This window comes from Labeo rohita, chromosome 25 (assembly GCF_022985175.1).
Source record: "Labeo rohita strain BAU-BD-2019 chromosome 25, IGBB_LRoh.1.0, whole genome shotgun sequence".
Lineage (NCBI taxonomy): Eukaryota > Metazoa > Chordata > Actinopteri > Cypriniformes > Cyprinidae > Labeo > Labeo rohita.
Window position 1 is genome coordinate 9,185,820 of NC_066893.1, and position 25,554 is coordinate 9,211,373.

The 25,554-nt window shown below is 40.7% G+C and overlaps 1 protein-coding gene across 4 annotated transcripts in view; it reads left to right on the forward strand.

The window, feature by feature from the left end:
* Positions 1-25,554, forward strand: part of roraa (RAR-related orphan receptor A, paralog a) — a 384,106-nt gene that overhangs the window by 297,372 nt on the left and 61,180 nt on the right. The window contains exon 1 of one of the 4 annotated variants that reach the window (XM_051099049.1): positions 5,370-5,515. The exons of the other annotated variants lie outside the window; for them this stretch is intronic. Within the exon in view, the coding sequence (XP_050955006.1) occupies positions 5,485-5,515 (31 nt within the window). The 5' untranslated portion in view covers positions 5,370-5,484. Of the gene's footprint in view, positions 1-5,369; positions 5,516-25,554 lie in introns of those variants that run through there. 4 annotated transcript variants of the gene reach the window in all.

Below are 25,554 nucleotides of genomic sequence, written 5' to 3' on the forward strand. Positions count from 1 at the left end.
TTGTTTGCCGAGAGAGACAGGGAAATGAGATTGACAGAGCCCACCTTTAGGCCTCTCTGGGCCGCGATAGAGATACACCCACGTTGGGCCAAAATTTTATGTAATATGGCAGTTAGAAGATCGTCTTGTTGGGTTAAGGTTCTTTAGTAATGTTTTATGAAGAACTGGATTAGATTGTAGCTACGCTTGAGGCAAAAAATGGCATATGAACTGTGGTGTAAACAAAGGTTGTACGCTTTCCTGAGCTCATTCACATCATATTATGTTTCATGTGATTTACAAAAACGGGATGTTGCTGGATCAACATCTTTTGTTGTTCCTGGAACAATGTTAATATTGACCAATTTTTTGCTCCCTGGTTCTAGGGAGTGAATGTGATTTCACCTAGTAGAACATGTTCCTGAATCAACATCCTCATTGATCAATTATAGTCCAATCAGATTAGAGGGATAAGTCAGGCAGCTAATGTCAAGATTAGACGTACAGCTAGGGTTATGATTAGGGGTAGGTATAAGGGTGGGCCTTTGTTTTTCGGTAGAAATGTTGTTCCAGGATCTACAAAAGATGTTGATCCAGGAGCATGTCATACTTTGCAAAATCCAAGGTGACTGGTTGTAGGGTTAAATACTATGGTCACCATGATTTTGCCAAGTAAAACTCATTCCTGGATCAATGACTTTTCTTGGTCCTGAAACAACGTTCCATCCAGTTCCTAACTCCAAAACCAAACCATAAATCTGAAGGAAATTGCTGATTTAGAAGAACGTTCTTCAGGCCTTTGACCCCTTAACCTTTCCTTTATTCCCATCCCTATATTCTGATCAGTTAATTGGAAGATTGTATCAGGAATGTTGTTTAAGAATCAACAGAAGAAGCTGATCCTGGAGCATGTCTTTCTTGGCAAAATCAAGGTGACCAGTTGTAGGGTTAAGTTCACCATTGGTCCCCATGAATAAGCCAAGTAAAATGCGTTCCTGGATCAATGACTTTTGTTGGTCTTGGAACAACGTTCCTCCTGAAAGTTCCTAATCCTAAATCCAAACCAAAAATCTGAAGGAAACTGCTGATTTAGAAGAACATTCTTCAGGCCTATGACCCCTTAACCTTTCCTTTATCTCAAGCCCTACAGTCTGATCGGTTGTTCGGAAGGATGGACCAAGAATGTTGTTCCAGGATCAACAAAAGATGTTGATCCAGGTGCATGTCTTGGCAAAATCATGGTGACCGTTGGTAGAGTTAAGTTCTTTGGTCAGCATGATTTTGTCAAGTAAAATGCATTCCTGGATCCATGACTTTTCTTGGTCCTGGAACAACGTTCCTCTCGAAAGTTCCTAATCCCAAATTCAGACCAAAAATCTGAAGGAAACTGTTGATTTAGAAGAACATTCGTCAAGCCTTTGACCCCTAACTTTAACCTTTTGCTTATCCCTGTCCCTACAGTCTGATTGGTTGATTAGAAGGTTATACCAGGAATGTTGTTCCAGGATCACCAATAGAGGTTGATCCAGAAGCAAAATCAAGATGACTGGTCATAGGGTTACGTTTTTTGGTCGCCATGATACTTTGCCAAGTAAAATGCCTTCCTGGATCAATGGCTTTTTTTGGTCCTGAAAAAACATTCCTCGCGAAAGTTCCTAAACCCAAATGCAATCCATAAACCTGAAGGAAACTGTTGATTTAGAAGAATGTTCTTTAAGCCTCTGACCCCTAACCTGACCCCTTTCCTTATCCCTATAATCTGATTGGTTGATTGGAAGGTTGTACCAGGAATGTTATTCCAGGATTAACAAAAAAGGTTGATCCTTGGCAAGATCAAGGTGACCAGTTGTAGGGTTAAGTTCTTTGGTCACCATTGATTTCGTCAAGTAAAAACGTGTTCCTGGATCAATGAATTTTCTTGGCCCTGAAACAACTTTTCTCTCGAAAGTTCCTGATCCCAAAACTAAACCATAAATCTAAAGGAAGCTGTTGATTTAGAAGAACATTTTACAAGTCTGTGACCCCTAACCTGACCCCTTTCCTTATCCCTATAATTTGATTGGTCTATTGGAAGGTTGCACCAAAACCAATAATCATACTAATCCAGAAACATGTCCTACTTGGCAATTCACGGTTACTGGGTTGGGTTAGTAGCTTTGATTGAACAAAGCAATTCAATCAATTTATTGCCTGAAAATAGGCAATGTCTTCAGAGACTACCATCGAACTCCACAGGCCTTGGTTTTGAGTTTGGGAAAACCGGGTTTGAAAGGAGGGGAAATGCATTCCAGGGCATGGAGCGGAGAAGACGAGGCCTGTCTGGTGGCAGCTGTTGTCATTAACACCACTTAATTCCTCCGTTGATTGTTGCAGTTCTTCACAGTTTGATTTTTGACACCTCGGAGATGCCGACATCTCCAGTGACTGGTTGGGGACGCACTAGGAAATTACAGAGTGTGATTTGACATGCCTCGCTGGTCTAAATGCTTAGTGTTTTGTAGAGACCAATGTTTTGTGTATCACTGATACTCATCTGCCTTATAGTGAGTGGCATGGTGGTTATATCATGCGGTAATGTATATGCAAAGTTGAGTAGTTCATTGTATGAAATACAGTTACCTACGGCTGTAAACATTCACACGACAAATGTTCCACTATCCTTTTCATCAGTAATTTTCAAAGCCACAAACATCTTTTTTCCACCATTACTGATAACTCATTTGTAGTCTAATCTGAGATTATCGCACTGAGATCTAAAGGTTTAGGAAGACAAAAACACGCTGTTAGTTTCTGCATGCAAGTGCACATGTAGTCTTTTTTCCGCTCCACGTACACACGTGCGCGCTTGAACTGCACTGCCCAGAGGCTACAGCATGCTGTTCTGAAAGCCTTTCTCTCAGCAGTCTGCTCTAACCACAGCACTGTTGCTTACCTACCGACCACAAGTATCTCGACAGAGCAAAGCAGTTTAACCTTACCGCAAGCTGCAGTTGGACTGACTCACCAAAGAGCACGAGCACCACGCAGACAAAAACACAGTAGCCTAATAGAAGCAAAACAGCCCACCGCTAACACTAACGCTAACAGCACAGCGTGACACAAGCTAAACTACCTCCACGGCAGCTAATGCAACTTTCAACGTGGCTAATTTTCAGCTATGATACACCTCATTTGATAATCATGGAGGGGAAATTATATTTCGCTTATTAAGCGGAGACCGTTGACGGATTAGTGTTGACATAACATGAGTTAATTTATTTTCGCTGCCTCTAATGGATCACACAAGAGGTCGTGATCAGACGGTAATTTCGGAGATTTATGGCATCAGGTGCCGAGTGTGTATTTGCATTTTTTTATTCAGGGGATTCACAGCGCAGTTATTCGTGCTCATTTGGTGTTAAATTAGCATAGCAACCGCAGCCATTCAGGTAAACAGTGATTTTACCTTTAGCCTAGCACTCATACAAACATATTTATAACTCTAAATAAAAATAAATCTACTGTGGTAACCATACAATATTAAAATACTCTTGTTACTACAGCTTATACATTTAACAACACTATATATATATATAACTCAATGGTATATTGTAGAAGATGCTTTTTGATTCTCTCTCTCTCTCTCTTTTCTTTTAACACACTGAAATATTGCTATCTGAGATTCACGTTAGTCCAGGGTGGAGATGAGAAGAGCAGGGGCTTATTTATGAGGCTCAAAATGGAGCTGGGTTTGGTTTGTGGCCGGAGCCAGCTCTCTCTAAGACCAGAATCATGAGCAGCCAGCTGCTAAGAAGCCTGAGCAGATTATTAGAGAGAGAGGAGAGAGAGAGAGAGATGACGAGAGGGAGGGGGTCTCCGACGGAACGATGGAGAGAGAAAATGAAAAGGATGGTGAGATAGTGAAACTCATCAGACAGTCACTGTGTGGTGGAAGGATCAGTATGAGTCCCTCTCTCTTCCTCTCTCTCCTGCTATCTTCTGGAGCTCAGCTGCCAGGGCAGCCCGTATGAGCGCCTCTCTCAGCAGGCAGGACACCGAGCAGCGAGAGAGGAAAAGATGAAACCAGCCTCCTGGAGGGAGGTCAGAGAAACGGCCAGTAACACGCTCTCGCTCGCTTGCTCTCTCTCTCCGAAAACATCTGGAGTTGCTTGCAGCCTCATCTGCCCGTCTAATATTAGCACACAGGAAGAGAGAGACGGCCGTCACAGCGCCAAGACAAAAGAAAAACATGACTTTTTTTGATTCTCGCCTTTTTCTGCCCCTACTGTTTCTTTCAACAGCTTTATTGGCATGAGAAAATAAGCTCTGCTTTGCGAAAGCATTACTTACAGTACATTATATATACACACATGCATACTAGAGATGACAGGGCGTTTGTCTGGAGGGAAAATGTCCCGGGACCTGTGAAGAATGGGTGTCCAGTAAATTACACTATGGTACAGTCTAATTAGACTCATAAAAAATTGTCCAGGACCTCTTGTTTTAAGCATTAGTTGCTTAGAATGGCTCACAGTGAATAACTAGTCAACTCGACGACCAATCACTCAATTAGTGAGGTCAATGAATTAATCTACATTTGTTTATTTTTTTCTACCCATTATAAAATTCTATATGATAGATAGATAGATAGTAAAATATGGATTTATGTATGTTAATTACTTTGATATTAATTTGAATGTATTTGTATATATAATAAACATTAATTAACAAACCATACAACGCTGTTCGACAGTGTAATAAAAGACTAAACAAATATTATATTTTGAAATTATAATTTCCTAGGTTGGTCATGGAATTTCTATAATTTTGCATTTTAAAAATGTTTAATAATGTCACTATACATGATAAATATAGCCATTTTATGATATTTATAATATGTATAATATATCCCGCCAAAGATTCCCTCTCATCTTGGTTGATAGCTGAAAAAAAAATACAATAAAATGAAACTTGTTTGGTTTTGTGCTTCTGCTGTTTCTGTAATAATACATTATATATAATATAATAATAATATATGTAATCATTGCAAATCACTGCCCTTTTTTTAATACAAGTCCTTACTTTTTTGTGTCCCACAAACCATTCTCTCAGTCGTTATACCATCATGATTGAAAGATGGAAAAAAAAACACAAACTTGTTTGCTGTTGTGCTTCTGTTATGACTTTCTCTTGTTTGCGATAAAGCACAAGAGACAGTGACAGCCACACCGTACCCCCCCTCACCCATCCCATCAGCCCCGGTCACAGCCACTGCAGTCTGTAGAAATCGACCCAACCCCCTTTTCTCCTCCCCCTTCCCTTTCATTGGCTGCCTCCTCTGCCAATCACAACTCAGGGGCGGGCCCAAGAGCGAGGGAGTGCTGATGTCAGAGTCACATGGATTCTGGTGTGGTCATGCGAGCGCAGCTGAGCAGCAGAGCTATGCTGGCCAGCTGCTGCTGAAACAGCAGTGGACTGCTTGAGCTAGCACTCGCGATACCGCTCGCCTATGGACCGCCGAGCTTAATGATGTATTTTGTGATTTCAGCTATGAAAGGTAAGAGGAGAAAAGCATGCTGGGGTTTTGTCTGTCCTTTTTGTAAACTTCCTTTTTGCGAGCGAGTCGAGCTGCAAAGGGCTTTATTCATAGTCAGCCAACTCTCTGTTAGAGCGTCTCGTGCAAAGAGAAACAGCGAGGGAGAGAGGGAGAGTGTGTGTGTGTGTGTGTTGGGACTTGTTCAAGTGTTTGTTGCAGGGAAATTAAGTTGTGGTATTGTTTTACATTTCTGTCTTGCAAGGAAATCAAGTTAGTGCTGTGATACGAATGAGAAAGTTCTTTTGCTGAAGCAGCTGAATGTCAAAAAAGAGAGGCTGTTGGGATGCTGTTGTCTGATTTTTCTCTTCCGGAGATGAAGTTGAAAATAAATTATTTTGGAATTTCAGCAAATACTTTTTTCCTTCATTTACACACTTAAAGTTTCCGTTTTCAGTCAAGAACTCAGAAGTCAAAAACTGAGGTTTTTGTGTTGTCGAAGGGAAAAGGTCGAGGAGAGTTTGAGTCGGGACGCAGGACGTGTCGTTTGGGTTGACGTCGGCATGTGTCGTGTTCCACTGACCTATTTTTTGGGCCGTGAACAACCAGGGTGAGCGCCACACCACTATACTGGTGTTGATCCTGCCTCCGTAATCCTGCTCGCCGGTCCCAACCCCCCGCCATAACACACACACTTACGCACTTACACTTATGCTCATCTGCCGCCTCTATGCTGGAAACTTGCATCCCCATATTCATTTGTTTTCATTTGAAGTCTGTTTTTTGTACACATACACTTAAAAATACATACACCCTCCGATCCATTAGCGCTCCATGTGTCCGTACCGCTACATACCCCCCTTCGCGCACACACACAGCTGTCATTCTGTATTAGGCGAGAGGTGTTGAGAGTGGAAAAAGCGATGGATGTTGGTGTTGAGCCGCTGTAACACCACTCTTCTCCTTCGCACACTCTCCGTGAATCTCCCACTGAAAGCTTTTCGACAGTTCACCTCCACTGCACTCGCAGTTATTGCATTACCACAACACCAAACCGCCTCGTAATTCTAGCATCTCTGTGTTGGAGCTCAGATAAATAGCATACGTTATGTATTAATGAGTTTTTATGCAGTATCAAAATGCATTGCTAAGCCATTTTTATGCGTGTATTGCGTAATAAAATATTTATGCAAATTTTCCAACTTGATTTTGCAAGGAATTTCAATTAAGTTTATGTTTTATGAACCTGTTTTCCTTGTTGTTTAGATCTTTGATTGTTTGGATTCTTGAGACCTTCGCAGGAATCAGAATGTGAAAGCGTGTGCTCGTGTGGGTTTAGTTTTTTGCATGCATGCAGCCGTTAGTGTGTATTTGTGGGTATGATCGTGTGTGTGTGTGTGTGTGTGTGTGTGTGTTGTGGAGCTGGAGCAGGTGTATGCGATAGCCTCTGACCCCGTGTCTCATGTGTGGGTTGTTCTGAAGAGGCTTACAAACTGAAAATAGAGCTCTTGGAGACTGGAAGAATGCATAATCGTAGAACCAAAGTATATCTACAGGGTGTCTAACTCTTTAATAAAAGATTTCCTAATGTTTTAGAGAGGTTGATACAGTTTGCACAGACTTAGTTACAATATTTTGACAGAATTGTGTATTATTAGATGTTTTCTATTGAAAACACCATGCATTTGTGTGCAATTACATTTTTTAACTGTTTAATGAAATATGGCCTACTGTTTTAGTGAGGTTGACATTGTTTGCAGTGACTCAGTTACAATATTTTGTTGAAATTATATTGTCTAATTAAATGCTTTCTGTTGAAAACACCTTATTTTAATGTAATTTTTAATGTAATTTTTGAATCTGCGCTGAAACTTAAATCATGAATAGACACATTTACGTTTATTTATTTTATTTTAAATGCCTTCATAAAATCTCATTTCCATCCAGCATCGTTATCAGAGCAGTTGACTGATTGCGACACTGATTTCGCTGTGAAACCACATTTTATTCACGTCTGGCAATTACTAAGTGTTTGCTTTGCAAGTCATTTGACAGGCATGTCGTTACAGACGCTAACGCCTCCTTGTTCGGTAATGCGATCCGGTTATCTGTCTTTTTTCCGATCGTACCCCTCATCCCTCCTTTTTCCTTTCCTCTTTCCCAGCCTCCTAGCCACACACTTGCCTCTCAAGTACCTAATTACCTGTAATGGAAACATCCCTCTCATTACCCTATGCAAATGAGCTAGCCTGCTCCACACAATTAAGATGAAAACTCCAAATATTAATTACATAATTAAAGAAAGTTGTTTGATGTGCCAAAGACAGAAAAAAACAGGCCTGTTTCATCTGTGTGGTAATTAACCCTTTAATAAGCTGTAAAGTATGTTGGAAAAGAGCTGTTTGAAATCTTCTCAAAATTTTTCTTTTTTTTTTGCACGTGTTTTGAAAAGTACCAGGACAGAATGAATATAAACGCATGTAGACGTTACAAACAAAGTCAAAGCAAATAACATTTGCATGCTGAAGTGAACGTTAGTGGTTTGCTCTTTCTCTCACTTTAGTCACTAGGCTAGTAGAGTTTTTTTGACTAGTGTGATTCTCTGGGCACTTCGGTAACACAGCAGAGGTTAACAAGATTGGCTGTAATCCAGTTAGCCACAAAGGACAGAAAGAGGGCAAGCAAAATCAGATTAAGGTGAAGTAAAGATGTAGCCCACTAGCTAGGGTTAAAAATAAAGAGCGAGATTACTAGCCAGCAAGGAGTGTTAAGTGGACTATTTCTGCAGCGGCTTCAGATTTTGCAATGGAGCGGGGTAAGGAGTCACTTTTATGGATATTTAAGTGGCGCTTGGTATAGTGTTTATGTTTAAAATGTAAAAAAAAGACTTTTGAAAAAGAATTTATTAAACTGTGTTTAAAAGTTGTGTTAAAATAGAGAAAAGCTGTCTTTTTTATACACGTTATGCTGTCGGCTTGTCTAAGTGGCCGCCACTTGGTCAGAATAAGTTTCAAAATAAACCAGACTTTATTGTAATTGGCAAAAAGCTATTTATCTAAATATAAGTACTGAAACATGCTTAAATGTCACTGTCTTGTATTCCAAAAATGTGTCAGAAAGCACATTTTGGCTGTTTCAAAAGTTCAAAATGTAAAAACCCATATTTGGGAAAGATTTTGTAATCATGCTGCCCTTAGAAGTCACGATAAAATTTGAGAGAGAGGAAAAAATGTAATTTAGATGTTATTCAGAATGCTCTTTTTCTGTCTAAGTGGTTGGTAGTCAGGCTAAGTGTAAAAATAAACCAGAATTTATTCTGAAATGCTAAAAAACAAGCTATTTGAATCTAAGGCCTGAAATGTACTCGAATGTGACTCTCTTGTTGTATTCTCATGATAGCCACAGGGGGCGCTATTCCTAGCTGTTACATAATCTCGCCTCTTCTATGGTCATGTTCTTGCAGGTCATTGTTTAATTGCACAGGCGTTTGCAGTTAATACTATTCCCACCTTAAAGAATGGGGTTTGTAAATGTCAAAGAAATGGTAGAACCTGTGTACAACAACAACAACAAAAAACATTTTCGCATTCACATGCCTTTGTAGAGTATGTTTTGTCAAGGTTTTGCACTGGGAAGTTAGTTTTCTATTTAATATCATTGCAGCATAATGTCTGACTGCTGTGTAATCGACTTTAATCTAGTCCAGTCTAGACCTGCCAAAAGACACGACTGGATCAAACCAAGAGATCAATCCTGGTGTGTGGAAGTGCGCTTTGGATTGATAAGAGCATACACACGCACATACACACACCATTTATCGTCGTTTCTCTTTGGAGGTTGAGTGACCGTATTCCACCACAACTTGTGAAAGAAAACCGAGTGCCACATTTCCACAGGTTATTACAGTGTGTGGCATGTGAGAGAGAAAGAGAGAAAGAGACTGTCGGAGTGTGTATGAGTGTGTGTCAGAACTGTGAAATGCATTACCTGCCAGCTTGGGCACGGTGACTGCTTAATGAGATATTGACTGGCCATTGAGAGCATAGATTTTTGATTTAGCTCCAGTGGTGTGTGTGTGTGCGAGAGAGAGAGTGTGTTTGAAAAAAAAACAAGCATCCAGACGGTCTGAAGATGGTGAGAGAGAGAAAGCGGAGGGGGTGAATGAGTGAAATCGAGACTGAGCAAACGAAAGAGAGTAGAAAATAGAGAGTGAGAGAAAGAGAGAGAGAGCTTCTCTGAAGAATTGTAGTCTGGCACATCTCCTGGTTACCCATGCCATGCACGGACACACCCATCCTCACGCTACATCTGAGCCCTGGCGCCTCGGACAGTTTGGCATGAGTCCCATGTGCCAGTCTCGACTCACCCTCTTGGCAGGCAAGACAATCTCCACTCCAAAAGAAAAAAGATCCTTGTTACATCAGATGCTTCTGTCTCCGCTCAATCAAACCTGCGCTAATTTTATCCCTTTAGACTTTAAGTCAACATGAAACAAATATCGGCCCTAGTTGCTTTCTTAATACATGTTATTATGGCTGATTCATCAGTGCATATTTTTTGAGAGGAAAAATGTTACTTTTTCCATCTTTGAAACAACTTTGTCATTTCAGTTGACGTCACCAAGGCCACTTAAGAGAACATCCCAGGTTCAGTTCAAGTTCAGCTCACTCAGCGGCATTTGTGGCACATTACTGGAAATTAATTTTGCGGTAATCAAAATTATGCAACAAGTTATGTCTGTTGAGCCCAACCCAGAGTATTCCTTTTACCCAGCGTAAGTTTCAACTAGCAGGTGCCAGTGATCCAATCAATTCCTGACAGATAAATCAAGTCCCATCCTTTATTTTTGCCTTGCCGAATATACCACTTTGCTCGGAAATGTCAAGTAATTGGGTTGCGAATGTTGTTTCATGTTGACTAAACCCTTCAAGCTAGAAGGTCTACTGATTATTGAAACATTTCTGTAGATTTTGTGAGGCATCCGGCATTGTTTTTTATGTTCTCGAGATTTGACTCTTCAGAGGGATAGTCGTCTCACGCCTTCGGAGTAATTTCCTACATTGACTCCACGTTAAGAGCACAGTCGTAAGGAATCCTTTGATGTCTCAGGCTGTCAGAATGTATTTCAGGCCTGCCAGAATTCTCCTTCTCACAGTACTTCACTGATAACACATTCACCACAGGTCCAGCTGCACGTACACACACACTGACGGTGCTTCCGTGAAGTGCACACATGCACAAATGCTCTCTGCTCTTAAACACAGAGTAGGGTGATTATTCTCACACTCAAATGCAGTTGGAAAAGAAGAGATTGTTTTCAGTTGAAGATAAGGAGAATAAGGATGTGGATAGACAGATTGCACAAGAGCAGGTGAAAGGTTGTACACACTGCCTCATTTGTCTTCAAAGAGTCCCTGGGAGCAGAGTACTCCCGGCCCACTGGGTTAGGGTTTACAGAAGCTTCTGAGATTCAGATGAGGCTTTTACTCCAAGCCACGGTTAGTTGGGTGTACCTTGGGTGTAACCTATTAACACTGTGGATGCAGCTGTAATTGCGCAGGACGTGTTTGGTCTGTGTATGGCTAGTGCCTGCTATGCACTCCTCCAGGTGCAGATGCCGATGAGTTTATTGTGTGAGACCGCTTTGCTTTTTACTCTCATTCACATAGGCTGAATGCGGCAAACCACAGTGGTGATTGAAGGTGCTCCTAGTCGCACTGGGCTTTTCTTGCAGAACTTCAATTCCAAGCACGTTGTTTTGCCCCTTCAGGTTTTTTTTTCAGGGGGTGTCTTTTTCTCCTTATCTTTTTTTGCCCCTCCTTGCTCCTTTTGAACACTCCTCTGAGAGCCGTCCACTAACCTTTTGAAGTTGCATCAAAGAGGAAATGGGGGGAAAAGCATTATCGATTTTGCGTTTTGTCAGACTCAAATATAAAAGAATGGAGATGCGTGCAACAGAAACTCAGAATCGGGGTCTGGACTGCTTTCCCCATTCTTTGCCCCTAAACGGGTAAGCAAGAAACCCCCGGTGCTGGCTACGCCACCTTGCCTCCTGGAGTTCCCAGGAGTCCTACTCTTCAAACCCGTGCTTTTGTGCTATTAATCCCTAGGTAAATCAAATCCTTTTAGACAGACAAACCTGCTCTTTCTACCCTGTAGATGTCAGATCTCTTATCCCAACTCCATCGGACCGGTATCATCTTTCTTGTGAGCTCACAGACTTGACCCGCTTTCTCCGACAAGAGTTGGAAAGGGTTGCCGAGGGTTTGCCGGTAATCAAATCTTCACTGCAGGCATGCATGAAGGAGTATAGTTGTTTGTGTTTGGAGAGAGTGAGCGATTGAGAGAAAGAGGGTGACCCAGGGGAGGTAGATGAGATCTGATTGTCTCCCGTTCTCCTCACTCTACGGTGACCCCGCTGTGACATAAGCAGAGACCTCTGGGGCTTGTCTCAAGTCATTCCTAACCCACAGAGCCTGAAGTTGACGAGTTGAACCTCTGCTGCCGATCTCGTATCAGAACTCTGCTAAAGAGACTTGGATAATATTTCACCTATCTGTGTGAGACTAAATCTGTATTGTATTGTCGTCATGTTATACAGTGTTGATGGTCATTACTTTGCAGGTTTTACGCACATCTCAGTCAGGCAGGATCTGCAGAGGTATCAGAGAGAAAGTCTATTCTTAGAGCTTTTCTCTATTTTCTTTCACGTCGCAGTGACGATCTAAAACTACAAAAGTACAAGTATCTTTTATACGCACTTCAAGCGGTCTTCCAAGTACTTGAGGACATAATGTAAGATTTGAAATTCAGGTATCAGGTAAAGGTATGTTTTGAAATTTGAAATGTACAAAAAAGGAATGACATATCAAAAAAAGAGGCCTCACTTTTGGTTCACAGTGAGGAGCAGGGTGCCACGGAGTGCATACTTGAGAGGCCAGGGAGTTCATCCTCCCTTCTTCACCATGGAGATCAGCTTTAATGTTCTCAAGAATGGCAGGAGAGAGAGGAGCAAAATGTGGGAGTATCCTTCTGAATTTTTATGAGATTAGGGAAAAGGACTGAAAGAGAGAGAGAGGGAGAAAGAGCGGCAGGAAGGCAGAACAATAGAAGCAGCTTCAAGTGGGAGGCTTGATTGCGGAAGGGAGATGAGCAACATTGAGTTGATTTAGAGGGGTTCCTGCCGGGGCCATCGAAGGTCCTGCTGTTTCATTCTTATCCAGTGTGTTCCTCCTGATCAAGCACCTGTATTCACTCAAATATGAAAACAGCTGAAAGATAAATAGCACTCCAGACCACTAGGTGGCAGTGTGACGGATAAAATTATAGCACTTTTTTTTGAAAATGTTTTGAAAACTTACAACTTTTACCTAATGATGCTGCAATTTGTATAGACGAGGTGACTAAGCCTTGTTCATGATACCTAGGGATTTAATATGACAGTTACTTAAACTAACGGCATCCAGCAGCACGGAGACTTGCCGTCTGAGTGAATCTGGTACAGCTTTCATATAGAAACACGACTTGAGTTATATCACAAGAAACGTCGGCATGCCGTCTTCTGAAAGTCTGCATGCAGTCTGAGCGTGAAATTGTATCTCAAGGTTACTTTGATTAGGCCTGCTGTGTTCTAAACAAACCACATGGCATGAATTTAATTCTTCACAACAACAAAGCCAACCATTCTCAGCCCCACCGACCTCTGAAACGTGTTATATATGCACATATATTTATTAGAAATTAAGTCATGCCTCCGTATTAATGATGAAGATGAAAGGATTTTTTCTGTTATTTGTTTATTTAAAGCATACAATAAAATCACCAGAGCTTTCCTGACGTTCTTAAAAAGTTTAGGAAAAACAGACATAGCGTATTCATTAGCATGTCCTCAATCATAACTCATTCCTTAGAAATAACGCACTGTATCTCAACAAAATCAATTAGAAGCAATAGCTTTGCTAGTCAGAACGGAGCACTGACATTTGAGATGACAGGAATTGTTTGCCCGTTAGAGTCCCGTGGGGTGATGGTAGGGGTTTCTGTTTGCTCTGTAGCAATGCATGGGTGTACCACAGTAGGGAAGAGGGACTGTGGAGAGGCCCTTGACCTGCGCCAGAGTGAAACCCAGAGCCCCTACCGTTTAAACAGACAGTCTGATTACTGATTAGGAGCTCATTCCCTGTTGTGCGGAGCAGTTTGCATGTCAGCATCCATTCTACCCAACGCTGCACTGATTAAGAATGAGATGCCAAAGACGATGAAGCCTGGACTGACTGTCTCTGTGTCTCTTTTGTTTTCTCGCCGTTTGCTCCTCTCTTAAAGAAACAGTTCACAATATTTTATATATGTAGAGTTTGGTTCCAAAACACGATTTTTCTGCTAAAATCAGTGTTGTATTTAGGCGGTACTGAAAAGGTCATTTTTAATTTTACCCAAAATGCGATATCCGCTGTGTTATTCAGTCATGTTTTTGCCTATTTTTTCCAAACCATGACAAACGCCAGTCTCCCTTCTCTGCAGAATGCGATACATCCTCTCAACCAATCACAGCGCACCATTCCACACATTTTAAACAGTAAAGGTGGCGCTTTGAATACACCCGACATCCTAGTTTTCCTCATCTACTTTGTACTTTGTGATCAACAAACACACAAAACACTGCATGCGACTATGAAAAAACATTTAGAAGCAGCAGTGCTACTGACCCGATCAGCATATTTGTGTTTGCGCTGAACTTTCAAAGGTTTCTATGTGTTTTTGCAACATTGAGTAATGTATCACAGACATATCTGAAAAATCTTTTCATAAACGAAGTGTAGAGAGAGTGTAAATTAGAGATTCATTGTGCAGTGTAAAGAGCTTCGTTAATTCTAATGGAACTTTGTGAGATTGCGATGAACTAATGATGAGTGACAGCTTTTAATGATTTTTAAGAGAGTTTGTAAATGAGATATTGATTTAATACAACAGTTAAATAAACATGAAGTTAATGTAAAGTTACTTACATTGTCTGACTATAAGACTATTGCCTGATTTTGCTCTATTTCGTCATCAAAATTACTTTGAAACAAGTCACAACTGAGCCGCTGCGCATCTCCATTCAAACATAACAGTGTTTTTTAAAAGAATCTAGTGAGTCAGTGATTCAATTTCCTATTCATAAAGACACTTGCTTTATTCCTGAATGAATCAGCCGTTCGAACGAATCAATTGAATGAATGATTCAGTAATTAAATCAGTGACTTGCCACCACCTACTGGCAGTTCTAGTTTAATTTTTAAATCTTTTCAGTTATTTAAATCATTTAATATTTCTATATTCAAAATGTTATATTTAAAACATTAATCTTAAAATGAATTTGTAAATTTTAACTGCACTCATGCCACCTCTGAGCCTCATTAAACAAATAAAAAAAATACACCTACAAGACACTTTGCGTTCTTCTATGTTCTTCTAAATTAATTTTGTTAATACTGATTTCATTTGATTGGTAACTTATTTGTATTCTACTTGTTCTTATTCTGTTTAAAATGCTTATAATATATATATATATATATATATATATATATATATATAAATTACAAAATATAAAAATTACAAAAATGCCATTACAAAGGTAAAAACTAAATTCCCATTTAAATCACTTCAAGGAGTCAAATATCACCTCATAATGGGAAGCCTATTTTTTGATTAGATTTTTTTGATTATTGATTAGAAGGTGCTCCAAATTATTTTATTTTTTTTCCAAGTTAGGAGCACAAATTGCATTTTGGGAAAAACTATTCAAATAAAACAAAGTTTTTATAATAAATCTTTGAAAATCAAAATCTTTTTAATGTTATTATAACCTAAAGAGGCTATGTTAAAGTTTGAAACAGAAAATAGTGGTTTTCATCTTGCCACTTTCTTAGTAAAGAAAACACATTTTTACTCAAATTAATCAAAATGGATTTATAGTGTTTTGGAACCAAACTCTTCATATATAGTACATTAAATTAGTTAATAAGATTTAATACACTAACCACGCATAAACGTTGTTTTCTCAAAAACGCAAACATGAATATTCTTGTTGCTTACATATTATTGTAGCCCAGTTTGTGCTGATATACAATGTAATCAGACTTTATCCATTAATACATTTTTAAGTTACTAAAAAAAATCACAAATGTCAGGGCATGTCAAAACTTCTCCAGGGCCCCAAAACCCTCTCAGACCCCAGAAGGTTAATGGTTTATTTTCAAGATATTTATTATCCCTTTTTATTTTTTAACCATCCCTCTCTTAGAGATTACAATGAGTGCTGGCGTTCACCCAGAGTCCGCTCTGGAGAGCCAGTAGTGTTTTGTTGTTGTTTTTGAAGGCTTTTTTTCTCCTCTCTTACCCCATCTCTCTTCTTTTGTTGTTCCCCTGGGCTCCTTGTTTCTGGATGAGAGCTCTCCCTCTGCTGAGCACAGGTTCTTGTCTGTTCTTCCTCTCTCTCTCCCTCCCTTTTTCTTTCTTTTCCTCTGTCTGGAAGTACGCTGTGAAGCTGTCCATCCCGAACAAGAGCCGCATCAGCACAGAGGCAGTGAACTCAGATTCCACATTTCTGTCTGTCTTACTGGCCCAATCCCAAAAAACTGTGACATCCTAATACACAGCAAAAATGTGTTTAGACAATAATTTTGTACCATTTTTTCATAAAAGTCGGTATGTTTTATGCTTTAAAGGGATAGTTCACCCAAAAATGAACATTTTGTCATTAATTACTCACCTGTGTCGTTGCAAACCCGTAAGACCTTCATTCATCTTCGGAAAACAAATTAAGATATTTCCGATGAAATCCAAAAGGTTTCTGACCCTGCATAGACAACAGTGCAACTGACACATTCAAGACCCAGAAAGGTAGTAAGGACATCGTTAAAATAGTCAATGTGACATCAGTGGTTCAACCGTAATGTTATAAAGCCACTAGAAAACCTTTTGTGTTGAATAGTCATTATTTTTGTTTACTTTGTGCTCTCGTAGATTCATAAAATTAGGGTTGGACCACAAGGACTATTATAATAATGTCCTTACTACCTTTCTAGGCCTTGAACGTGTCAGTTGCTTTCAGATTTAATGAAAAATATCTTCATTTGTGTTCCAAAGATGAATGAAGGTCTTACGAGTTTGAAACAACATCAGGGTGTGAATTTAATGACAGAATTATAATGTCTGGGTGAACTTTAACTTTAAATCTTTCTCACTTTCTCACTCCCTTTCCTTTTCCTGTTTAATAGATCACAAACACGACCTTTATTTCCATGGGGTGACTGGTCATTGCACAGCAGCAGATGTCTGCACTCCTTACTTTGTTTTGTTTTCGTCAATAGTTTCGAGGGACTGGAACGGCGATGATAGCAGCATTAATTCGTCTCATATGTCGACTGAAGGACACAACACGCTTGTCCACAGAGAGCCTTCTGAATCACTATCACAGCCTCTCAGACCGGCACTTGTCTTAGAGTGTCACTCTATGAATACCATCACTCTGTTACCAGTTACACAATGTGGGCGGCTGCGAATTATGGCGTCTTGTCTTAGCAAAGAGTGAAATCTCTTTCCAGACAGAGACTGACTGCATTATGCAGGCTTTAAAAAAAATAGAGCTTGTGCTTTCTCACAATTCTACGTTATATTTGACTACAATTAGGACTTGAGTTTCAGTGCAGGGTTGCAGGTATATACACGGGTCATTCGATAATAGTGGGTACATCTCGTGTCCATGAAGTAAAGCCTCAATGCTTAATTTTATAGTACACAATTATATTTTTCCTAATCACACTATATGTTGAAAAAACCCTATCTTTTGTTCAAAATTGATGTTTATATCACACACAACCCTGGTATTCAGCTGTCCGATTTTGTAAAGTTGCTCATTCTACTCTGCATTTAAGCATTAAAATGACCTCAAATATAAATGAATTTTATAGTTTTGTCTTCAGTTAGATTAGGTTCTCAAGACATTTAGGTGTGCGCTTCAAAAATAATATGTGTTTATTGTGTGTGTTATTGTGTCTGAAAAATCATTGTCAACTAAGTTACCCACTAGAAAACCCCCCTCAAAAAGGAATGGTTTGTCCCATTCTCACAAAATTTGCACAGTATGATGATATTTCTTCTAGAAGCACATGGATGAAACACTAGAAGTTCCAAAGTTCTAAAAGTTCTCTCTCTTTCCCCTAATATTGGTTAAACTAACAAACCTGTGTCAAGAGTGGATTAACTGACTGTCAACAGTGTTACCCAAGTGTTATTGCTGTAGACAATTTAACTACAACATATGTTTTGTTTATGAAAATATATTTTTAAACATACCATATGCTCAGTAGTTCTAGGCTTCCATGTTGAGTATAGGCCCAAAATACTAAAAATGTCAACTAACTTACCTGTCAACTGTGTTACCCGGTAAAGGTAACATGGTGGACATTAGCAAACATAGGTGGTATTTTATGCACATATTCCTCTTTACAATATAGATTGTTTCAAAGCAGCTAAGTAAGGTTATGGGTTTTTGGGAAAAAGAAAACTTTTTTTCTTCACTTTGTCAAATTCTAAATGTACCCCTAATTATAGAATGACCCATATGTATATATGTGGTAAACATTTCAGCGCTTGGGACAGTTGGTGGAATTTGTCATTTGCATGCGTTTGAAAGTTTGAATTTAAGCTTCCTTGTGCTTCCTTGTACGTCCCCATGTTTTGCTTTGTCTAAATGACAATGGAAGTGGCACAGTTTACCCCAATCCCCCTTGTAATGCAGCAAAAAATCTCTGTGTGCGACAATCAAGGTGTAATCTTGATTTTTCACATTACAAAAAAGTTATGAAATGTACAAACAGATAGACCGCTGTCAGGATGAGAGACAAAACATGCCCTTACGTGAGACTGTGCAACCACACTGTTTGAGACACTCACACACAGGCAGCAGAGACACAACGAGATTTGTTGAGAGATGCATGAGAGATGTTGTGAGGAAGATGTGTGCATGTTGCTTTTGTGTAGGTGGTGGCTGGTATGTGGTTTGTGTGTGTGTGTTTCTGTATGGAGACCACAGAGAGCGACAGAAAAGGATAGAGAAATTAAACATTTGTGCACTGCGCACGTATGTGTGGGTGGGTTTGTTTGCCTGATCTCTTCTCAGCAGCACGTTTTGTGCTTTTAACAGTTTACGTTTTACAAGTAAAAGGCAAAAGGAAACAGACACTGAAATCTGCATACGCACAAATGTCTTTGTTACAAAGCGCATTTTCTCCCAGCGCCTGCGTCTAAACTGGTATTAACGCATGCGAGAGGAAAACAGGAGCTCATTGAAGCTCATTACAGTGATGTGTTACAAACATCCCCGAGATTAAACCAGATCAGCGGCTGAGCGTCCTTAACATCAGCTGCTGTATGTTCTCTCTTCGCCGCTGCGATCGAATCTCATGGCTACTCTAGCGCGAGACTCCAGCTAGCTTTAATTACGAGCTGAAATTGTAAACAAAGCTGTTGATGAGAGGAGTGTGAAAATGCTCTGGGAGACGTTAGCACAATAATGGGCGCCCGGCCCGGTCGAGGAGTCTCGTTTTTTGATCTTTGACATATTTCGTAGGCATTGATTAGACCGAGCCTTTGATCTGTTGTGGGATACGTTGTTGCTTGGTTTAGAGGTTTAGGGAGTTTCATAATTTATACAAAAGGGATTTACGTATGTGTGTGTGTTTTTGTTTTTGCTCTTTCCCAAGCTTGAGCAACCTTAAGTAAACAGTGCGTGCTATTGTGTTAGTTTACGGCGCGCCTCTCATTAGCGATCCCTGCGGTAATTATCAACCCGATAGTAAAAATATTCCCTTCCTTCTATTTTCTCATACACAGACAGACTGCGGGCCGGCGCTGCATTATTGATCAATTCCAGCTGAAATCAATCGAGTCCTGCACATCTTCTAAATCTAAAGACAGAGGGACTGCGTGAGAGTGATGAATTCTTAAACACTTCTCGGGACAGTTTTACCCTCGTTTTTTAAGCGCGGAATATAAAATGTCATCACGGTGTCCTTGAGAGCCAGGTTAACAGTGAAACTCACACAGTGAAGCCAATGAAGCATAGTTCTGTTGTGGGCCGCAGGGTAGGACTCCGAATCGGCCTGAATATTTAGCTGAAACAGCTAGTTGGTATAAAAAAATACTTTACCCCACCCAAAAAAATAAAATGATGACTGAAAGATGGGTGTTATATGTAGAAATATATATATATATTTTAATTATTTTTTATTTTACTATATTAACTATATATGGTTCTCTTATTACTGGAAAATACATTACAGTCTGATGGGACACAACTAACTGTTGCATGTACAGCTTTGGGTTTGCATCAGGTTTGGATTCATAATTAATGAAAAATAGTCATTGATATATTATAATTTGCATTTATATTTTATTTTATTTTATTTTATCCAGTCACAAGGTCTCAGTTGTAGGCCAAATAAAGGCTTCATTCTGTATAGAACTCCAAAGCATTTTTTCTCAGTACTGGTCCTGAAGTACCAAAGCACTGCAAATTTCGGATCTAATATACCTTGTTTATTTATTCAACCCATTAGTGGTAACTACAAGACCTGAACTTGGAAGAACAGTGAGAACTGCCCCATTTTTGAGCATTATTGATTATAAATCGTACACCATAGCAACGTTTATTTATGCAGTGATTATTTAAACATAGTTTGCTCATTACGTGGGCTCATTAAGTTCAAAGGGTTTTTTTTAGTTCTGCACAGGCTGTTGATATATTTGGGCTGTTGGTATTCAATTACAATATGGCTGGTCGCTTTTAGTAGTGTATTATATTTTCCAGTCAGATAATATGACTGGTATGTTTATAAGACTGCCTCATTGATTTTGATATCATAACAACACAACCCCCAAACAAATACACTGAGTAAATCATGCAAAGCTGAGGGGTTTACTTTTCAACCTATCCAAGAAAAAAAAAAAAAAGTAAAAAGATTAATTTCAGCCCAGAGCTTCCATTATGCAGGAAACAAATTGAGATTTATGGAATTAGTGCATATGCGGCATGAATCGAGATCTATTTTTGGTGCACAGAGCATTGCGGTGTAAAATATGATTGGTTGCGGGAACGTTCCCGGAGTGTTGGCGGAACAGCCAGCGAGTCTTTGAGATGGGATTAGTTGTAGAATAGTGGCATTGATTGCTCACCGTGTTTCCCCCCGGTGCTTGGCGTTTGTTGTCTAAATACAGTTCGGATGTGCCCTCGCTCTTGTGGTGGGTGGCTGGCTCCGCTCAAGGTCGTTTGGGATGGTAGCGCTCCATTAATAACGCCTGTGAATCTACCGCATCTGTCTCCACCCCCATCTGGCACAGTCCCGCCAACTGCAACCGCTTCCGTTCCTCCCAGAGGATGGCGTGAAGCGAACCCACATTAGTGGAGAATTCGTAAAGCAGGTCGTGAAGGAATGTCTTCCGTTTGCTCATTCACAACTTCAGAAGATCCCGTTCTCTCACGAAAAGGTGTGAACGAACAAGTTCGTATGTACATGAGCGTAATTTGTCTACATCCCAATATGCTACAGTGGTCTACCAGTGTAGTAAGGATGTGAGCATTGGACCTGGCGGGTAATTCCCTGTTTGCTGCACAGCCCAGCAGCTCTACTACAGGGATGCAATTATCACAGTCCCAGACGCTTGCTGCAACCACATGACAAGGTGCTACTAGAGGAACCATCAAAGCCTGATTTTAAATGATGCATTTAATTATGTAAAACGGGAATTTGCATGTGTGTGGAGTGTTGGAGAGCTTGTGTGCACGTTTGTACCTGTGTTTGTTAGCTTGTTGAGGGGTAAGGTGAAATGATCGTAGCTGTGTGTGGTATCCAGTGCACAGCAGGCTAGCAAAACAGACAAGTTTGTGTAGTAAAAGTGTGTGCAAGTATGTGTGTGTGCGTGTGCGTGTGCCCATGCAGCGATGGTGACAGGAGAGAGAGAGAGATGCACTCCTCTCCACGCAAACTCTCCAAACAACAGATCTGTACTGTTCTGCCTCTAATAGCAGGAGGCCTACCCCTATAAACCCACAACTCATGTGTCTTACCCTGTCTATTTCTCTGTCTCACTCTATTTTTCTCCCTCCTGCCTTAGTAAAGCTTAAATTAACTGTGATAAACAATAGTATTTGTGTATTACATAATCAGAAGTGTTACAATTTAACATTTTAAATCAAACCTGAGAGCTGCAGTGCTCAAAGCCATACCTAATTACTTTAGTTACTTCAGTTTACATTACCTCTACAGAGTTATTTAATCTGTAATTGATCCACATTGGAATAGACATTTCGGCTTAGAAAGCCAGTTGACTCGGACTACGGATAGGCAATGTTCCTGCTTAGCATCCACACCACACACAGTCTCAGATTAACGTGATAAAGTGGGCCCTGACTGGACAGGTAACAGGGGTCCAGAGGTGGAAGGTTATCGAACAAATCAGAATCCTGTTACCCTTCATTTCCTCCACCGACTGGGAAGAACAAAATTAAGAATTTCAATGCCAGTGCGTGGCTGCCCTAGCATGTGAATCCAAATAGCATGGTTAAATTTTCATAAGAATTGCGGAGAGCTGCACGCACTCAGCACTTGCTTTCGATTTGCCTACACTGGAGGGCTATGGAAAAGGAAGGGGAGATGGAGCAGACTTTACAGTGGGGTTAAACAAGCCAGGCTTAAGGAAGAACATTTTGTTTGACAGGTCCAAAGCAGGTGGTAATGACCCCACATGACGATTTGAACACCTTGGATCCACAACCGTAATATAATCTTTAACAAGGACTTTTTGTATGGAATGGCACTACATTAGACCATGTTTTTTGTGGTTGGAAAGTGTAGAATGACATTGAGTTTGGGTTCAAATCTCAGTTCCAGTCCAGCAAAAGTGAACCTGCTTAATGCCAATACGGAAAACACTCTTGATCCTAGAGGAGGTTCAGGAGAAAGAGATCTTAAACCGCAAGGCAAAGATTCCTTTCAGTAATCCACACTGGCTGCTGCCTCAGGCTCTGCTCTCTATTGGGGCCTGTGTGTGTGTGTGTGTGTGTGTGATGGCTTGGTTTGGACAGGTCCTGCAGAGAGAGAAAGGGATGGGGCAGCGGAGTGCTCCAATGTTAGCACACAGTACGCTGGATAGAGCATTATGTAATCATGCCTTATCAAGACCCACCGCCTGCATGGGCAGAAACACACAGGACTCTCTCTCTAGCTCTATCTTCCTCTTTCCCGCACAGTCACACACACACATAGAGATACACACTCACCTCCCACTGCCTACCGAGAGAACGCAAGCCTTCATTAGCTGGGCTAAATATCCCTGCTTTCTGCAATCTCCATCATTTTTGGCCTTCGGGCACTGGGATAATTACCTGCTCTCATTTCCCCTCCCTCTGGCCAGTGGGGAAGAGTCCTGCGTTGCATTAGTTTGCATTAAATATTTATCGGCATACTGCACATTTTCCCATCCCGTCAGCCGCCTCGCAGCCCTGACGGACAGCTGCCTTGCCTTGATGTTTTCGCCACAAGTCGCACCGCCTTTATCCAGCTGTCACCAAGAACGTACGTGTTAAACAAAGCATGCAATGGGTGAATAGGGGATTCTCTGTTTTTTGAGGGAAGAGTTGGCGGGGATTCTGGGGGAACAATGTACAGAACGTTTATGTGTGGGAGTGATAGTAGATAGAGAAAGCGTCACTCCTCTCAGGCCTGGATAGCATGCTGTCCTTTGTGTGTTTAATTTTGTCTGTATGACAGTATGTGCACACACTTGAAAAAGACATTATAATGATCACCATTAGTGATCACCAATGGCAGTCTCTAATAGTCAGCCAGCTGTTGACAGTGGACGCTTAAAGCCCAGCTGTGCGGTGAAGGAAAATACGGATCTTTCTTGAAGCAGCTTAACTTTCGCTTTTAGGCAAGCGGATCCCAGCCAACTGAACATCTTACCGTGGTTTGATTTAGTACAAATCTCATCAGTGTTTTGGGTGTACTTGAAATCACAGCCAGGTAAACTCTGGTCACGTCTAAATGGTAAACCATGTTTTGCAAAACCCTCACCAGATTCAAATAAGCTTCTGACAAGAATAAGGGTAGGGTGCTGCAGGACAAGTAAGGAGTGTGTAAGTGCTGAAGGTGGACCTCAAGGACTAGGATTGAATCCACTTGGTCTGCGCCCATACCACTATATTACTCTTTCGGAAAAGCTATTAGATTGAAAGAAATAAGCCCCCCTCATAACAGTACCTTAAAAGAGTGCGCCTTAGACCGGTATCTTTAGGGGACTTGTTTACAGCCAGAAGAGGATTCACTTCAGTGGCCTTCTTTAATTAGAACTGAAATGACTGGTTGGTTGATCAGAGGCGTCACTTTAAGTCGGGATTTGAAGACTATGTCTCTAAGCCCCATCAGTGGCTCTTGTAGCAGATCCATGGGGAACATGGACAATGATGGAAGCACCTTTAATACAGGATGGAACTGAGTGCCCTTGATGGACCGTCCTCTGATTTCAGGGTTTAAAGAAAGGGATTTCACATAACTGAAGCCTGTCAGGGGAATGATGTTGAACAAAAGTCTTAGTTTCTTTTTTGAGAGATGCCTAGCATCAAGAGCAAAGAAAGGGAGTCTTCAAAGATTAAATCACAAACTTTATGGTTTTTCATCCCTTTGTTGAAATCTCAATGTAATTCCCAATGGGGCACGCCCCTGCTAATGCAACTTAACCTAGCATTCCCTGTGACAAACAGGACATTGCTTATGCCCCTTACAGGAAATACCTGCCTGTAAGCATCCCATCTAGTCCACATTAGAATTCAAGAGAGTACAACCAGGTAATTTACCAGGTATGATATATATCTAGCCCTTCGTCTTGAACTTTACAAAGGCGTGACCAGCCTTCCTACATCCTTCCAACAAGCTGGTGTTCCTGTTTATTAAAATAATCCTCTCTCCGCTCTTGATTCGGCTTTCATTACACCCGCACGCCTCAAATTGAAAATAAATTTATAGATAAATGCTTTCGCTGCGCTGACAAATTATACAGCTGTAGCTCAAAGAGACACGTTGTTTATTTTGGGAACCAAGCACAAGCGAAGAAACAAAAGAAGAAGAGGCTCAGAGAATGTTGATTAATAAGATGAATAAGCACTACAGCAGTGCTCAGAAATGAAAATGATTGGCTCTTCAAATACCCTTCCTCATTATTGTAATTATAGGTGCTATATTACGCCTCGGATTAAGTATTCATTACAGATTAAGGGGCGGATTTGAGCTTGTTGTAGAATGCACACTTCTCTGTTTTGACAACATACTTGAAAAGGCTGAACCTCAGCCAAGATGCACGGAAGAAAAAAAAGTCTTTTTTAATCTCTCAAGCGGGTGACTATGTGTTTTCAGAGGGTGGCTTGTAATCTATCCCTGACTCTTTCCTTTTCATACCCAAACCCAACTCATTTTTTTTTTATCTCTCGCCTAACACCCCCACACAAATGCACAGCCACCCATGTGGACGCATAAATACAAACGCACACCTACACAAGTACATAAATGTATAAAATGACACCTAGCCATCCTTACATTATTTCATCTCTCTCTCTCTCTGTGTCCTTTGCTGTACTCTACCTCAGTGAATCCCACACTGACGAGGCGTAGAGTCTGTCATGGAGACAGCATAAGCCTTTCATATGCATAGCAGAGATAAGAGGCAGCCATTTTTATCAACTCCTCTCTCTCTCTCACCCAATCTTTACAAGAAAGTGTCTACAAATCCCTGGTCCTGGTTAATGACATAGCCCTGGACATGCCAAAATGAGCAAAATGAGCCCGCTTTTGTTTTTTCCCATTTTAACCTGACAATTACGGCAATTATAGACAGGCTGCGCTGTTGACAAACACATCGGGAGAATTGCAACAGGAGGAGTCCCCTGCTACAGCCCTCTCTGTAATTTAACTAGCATGGAGAAACGTCGCAAAGGCTCATTCTGCACAAGATCTCCCAGAGCAATA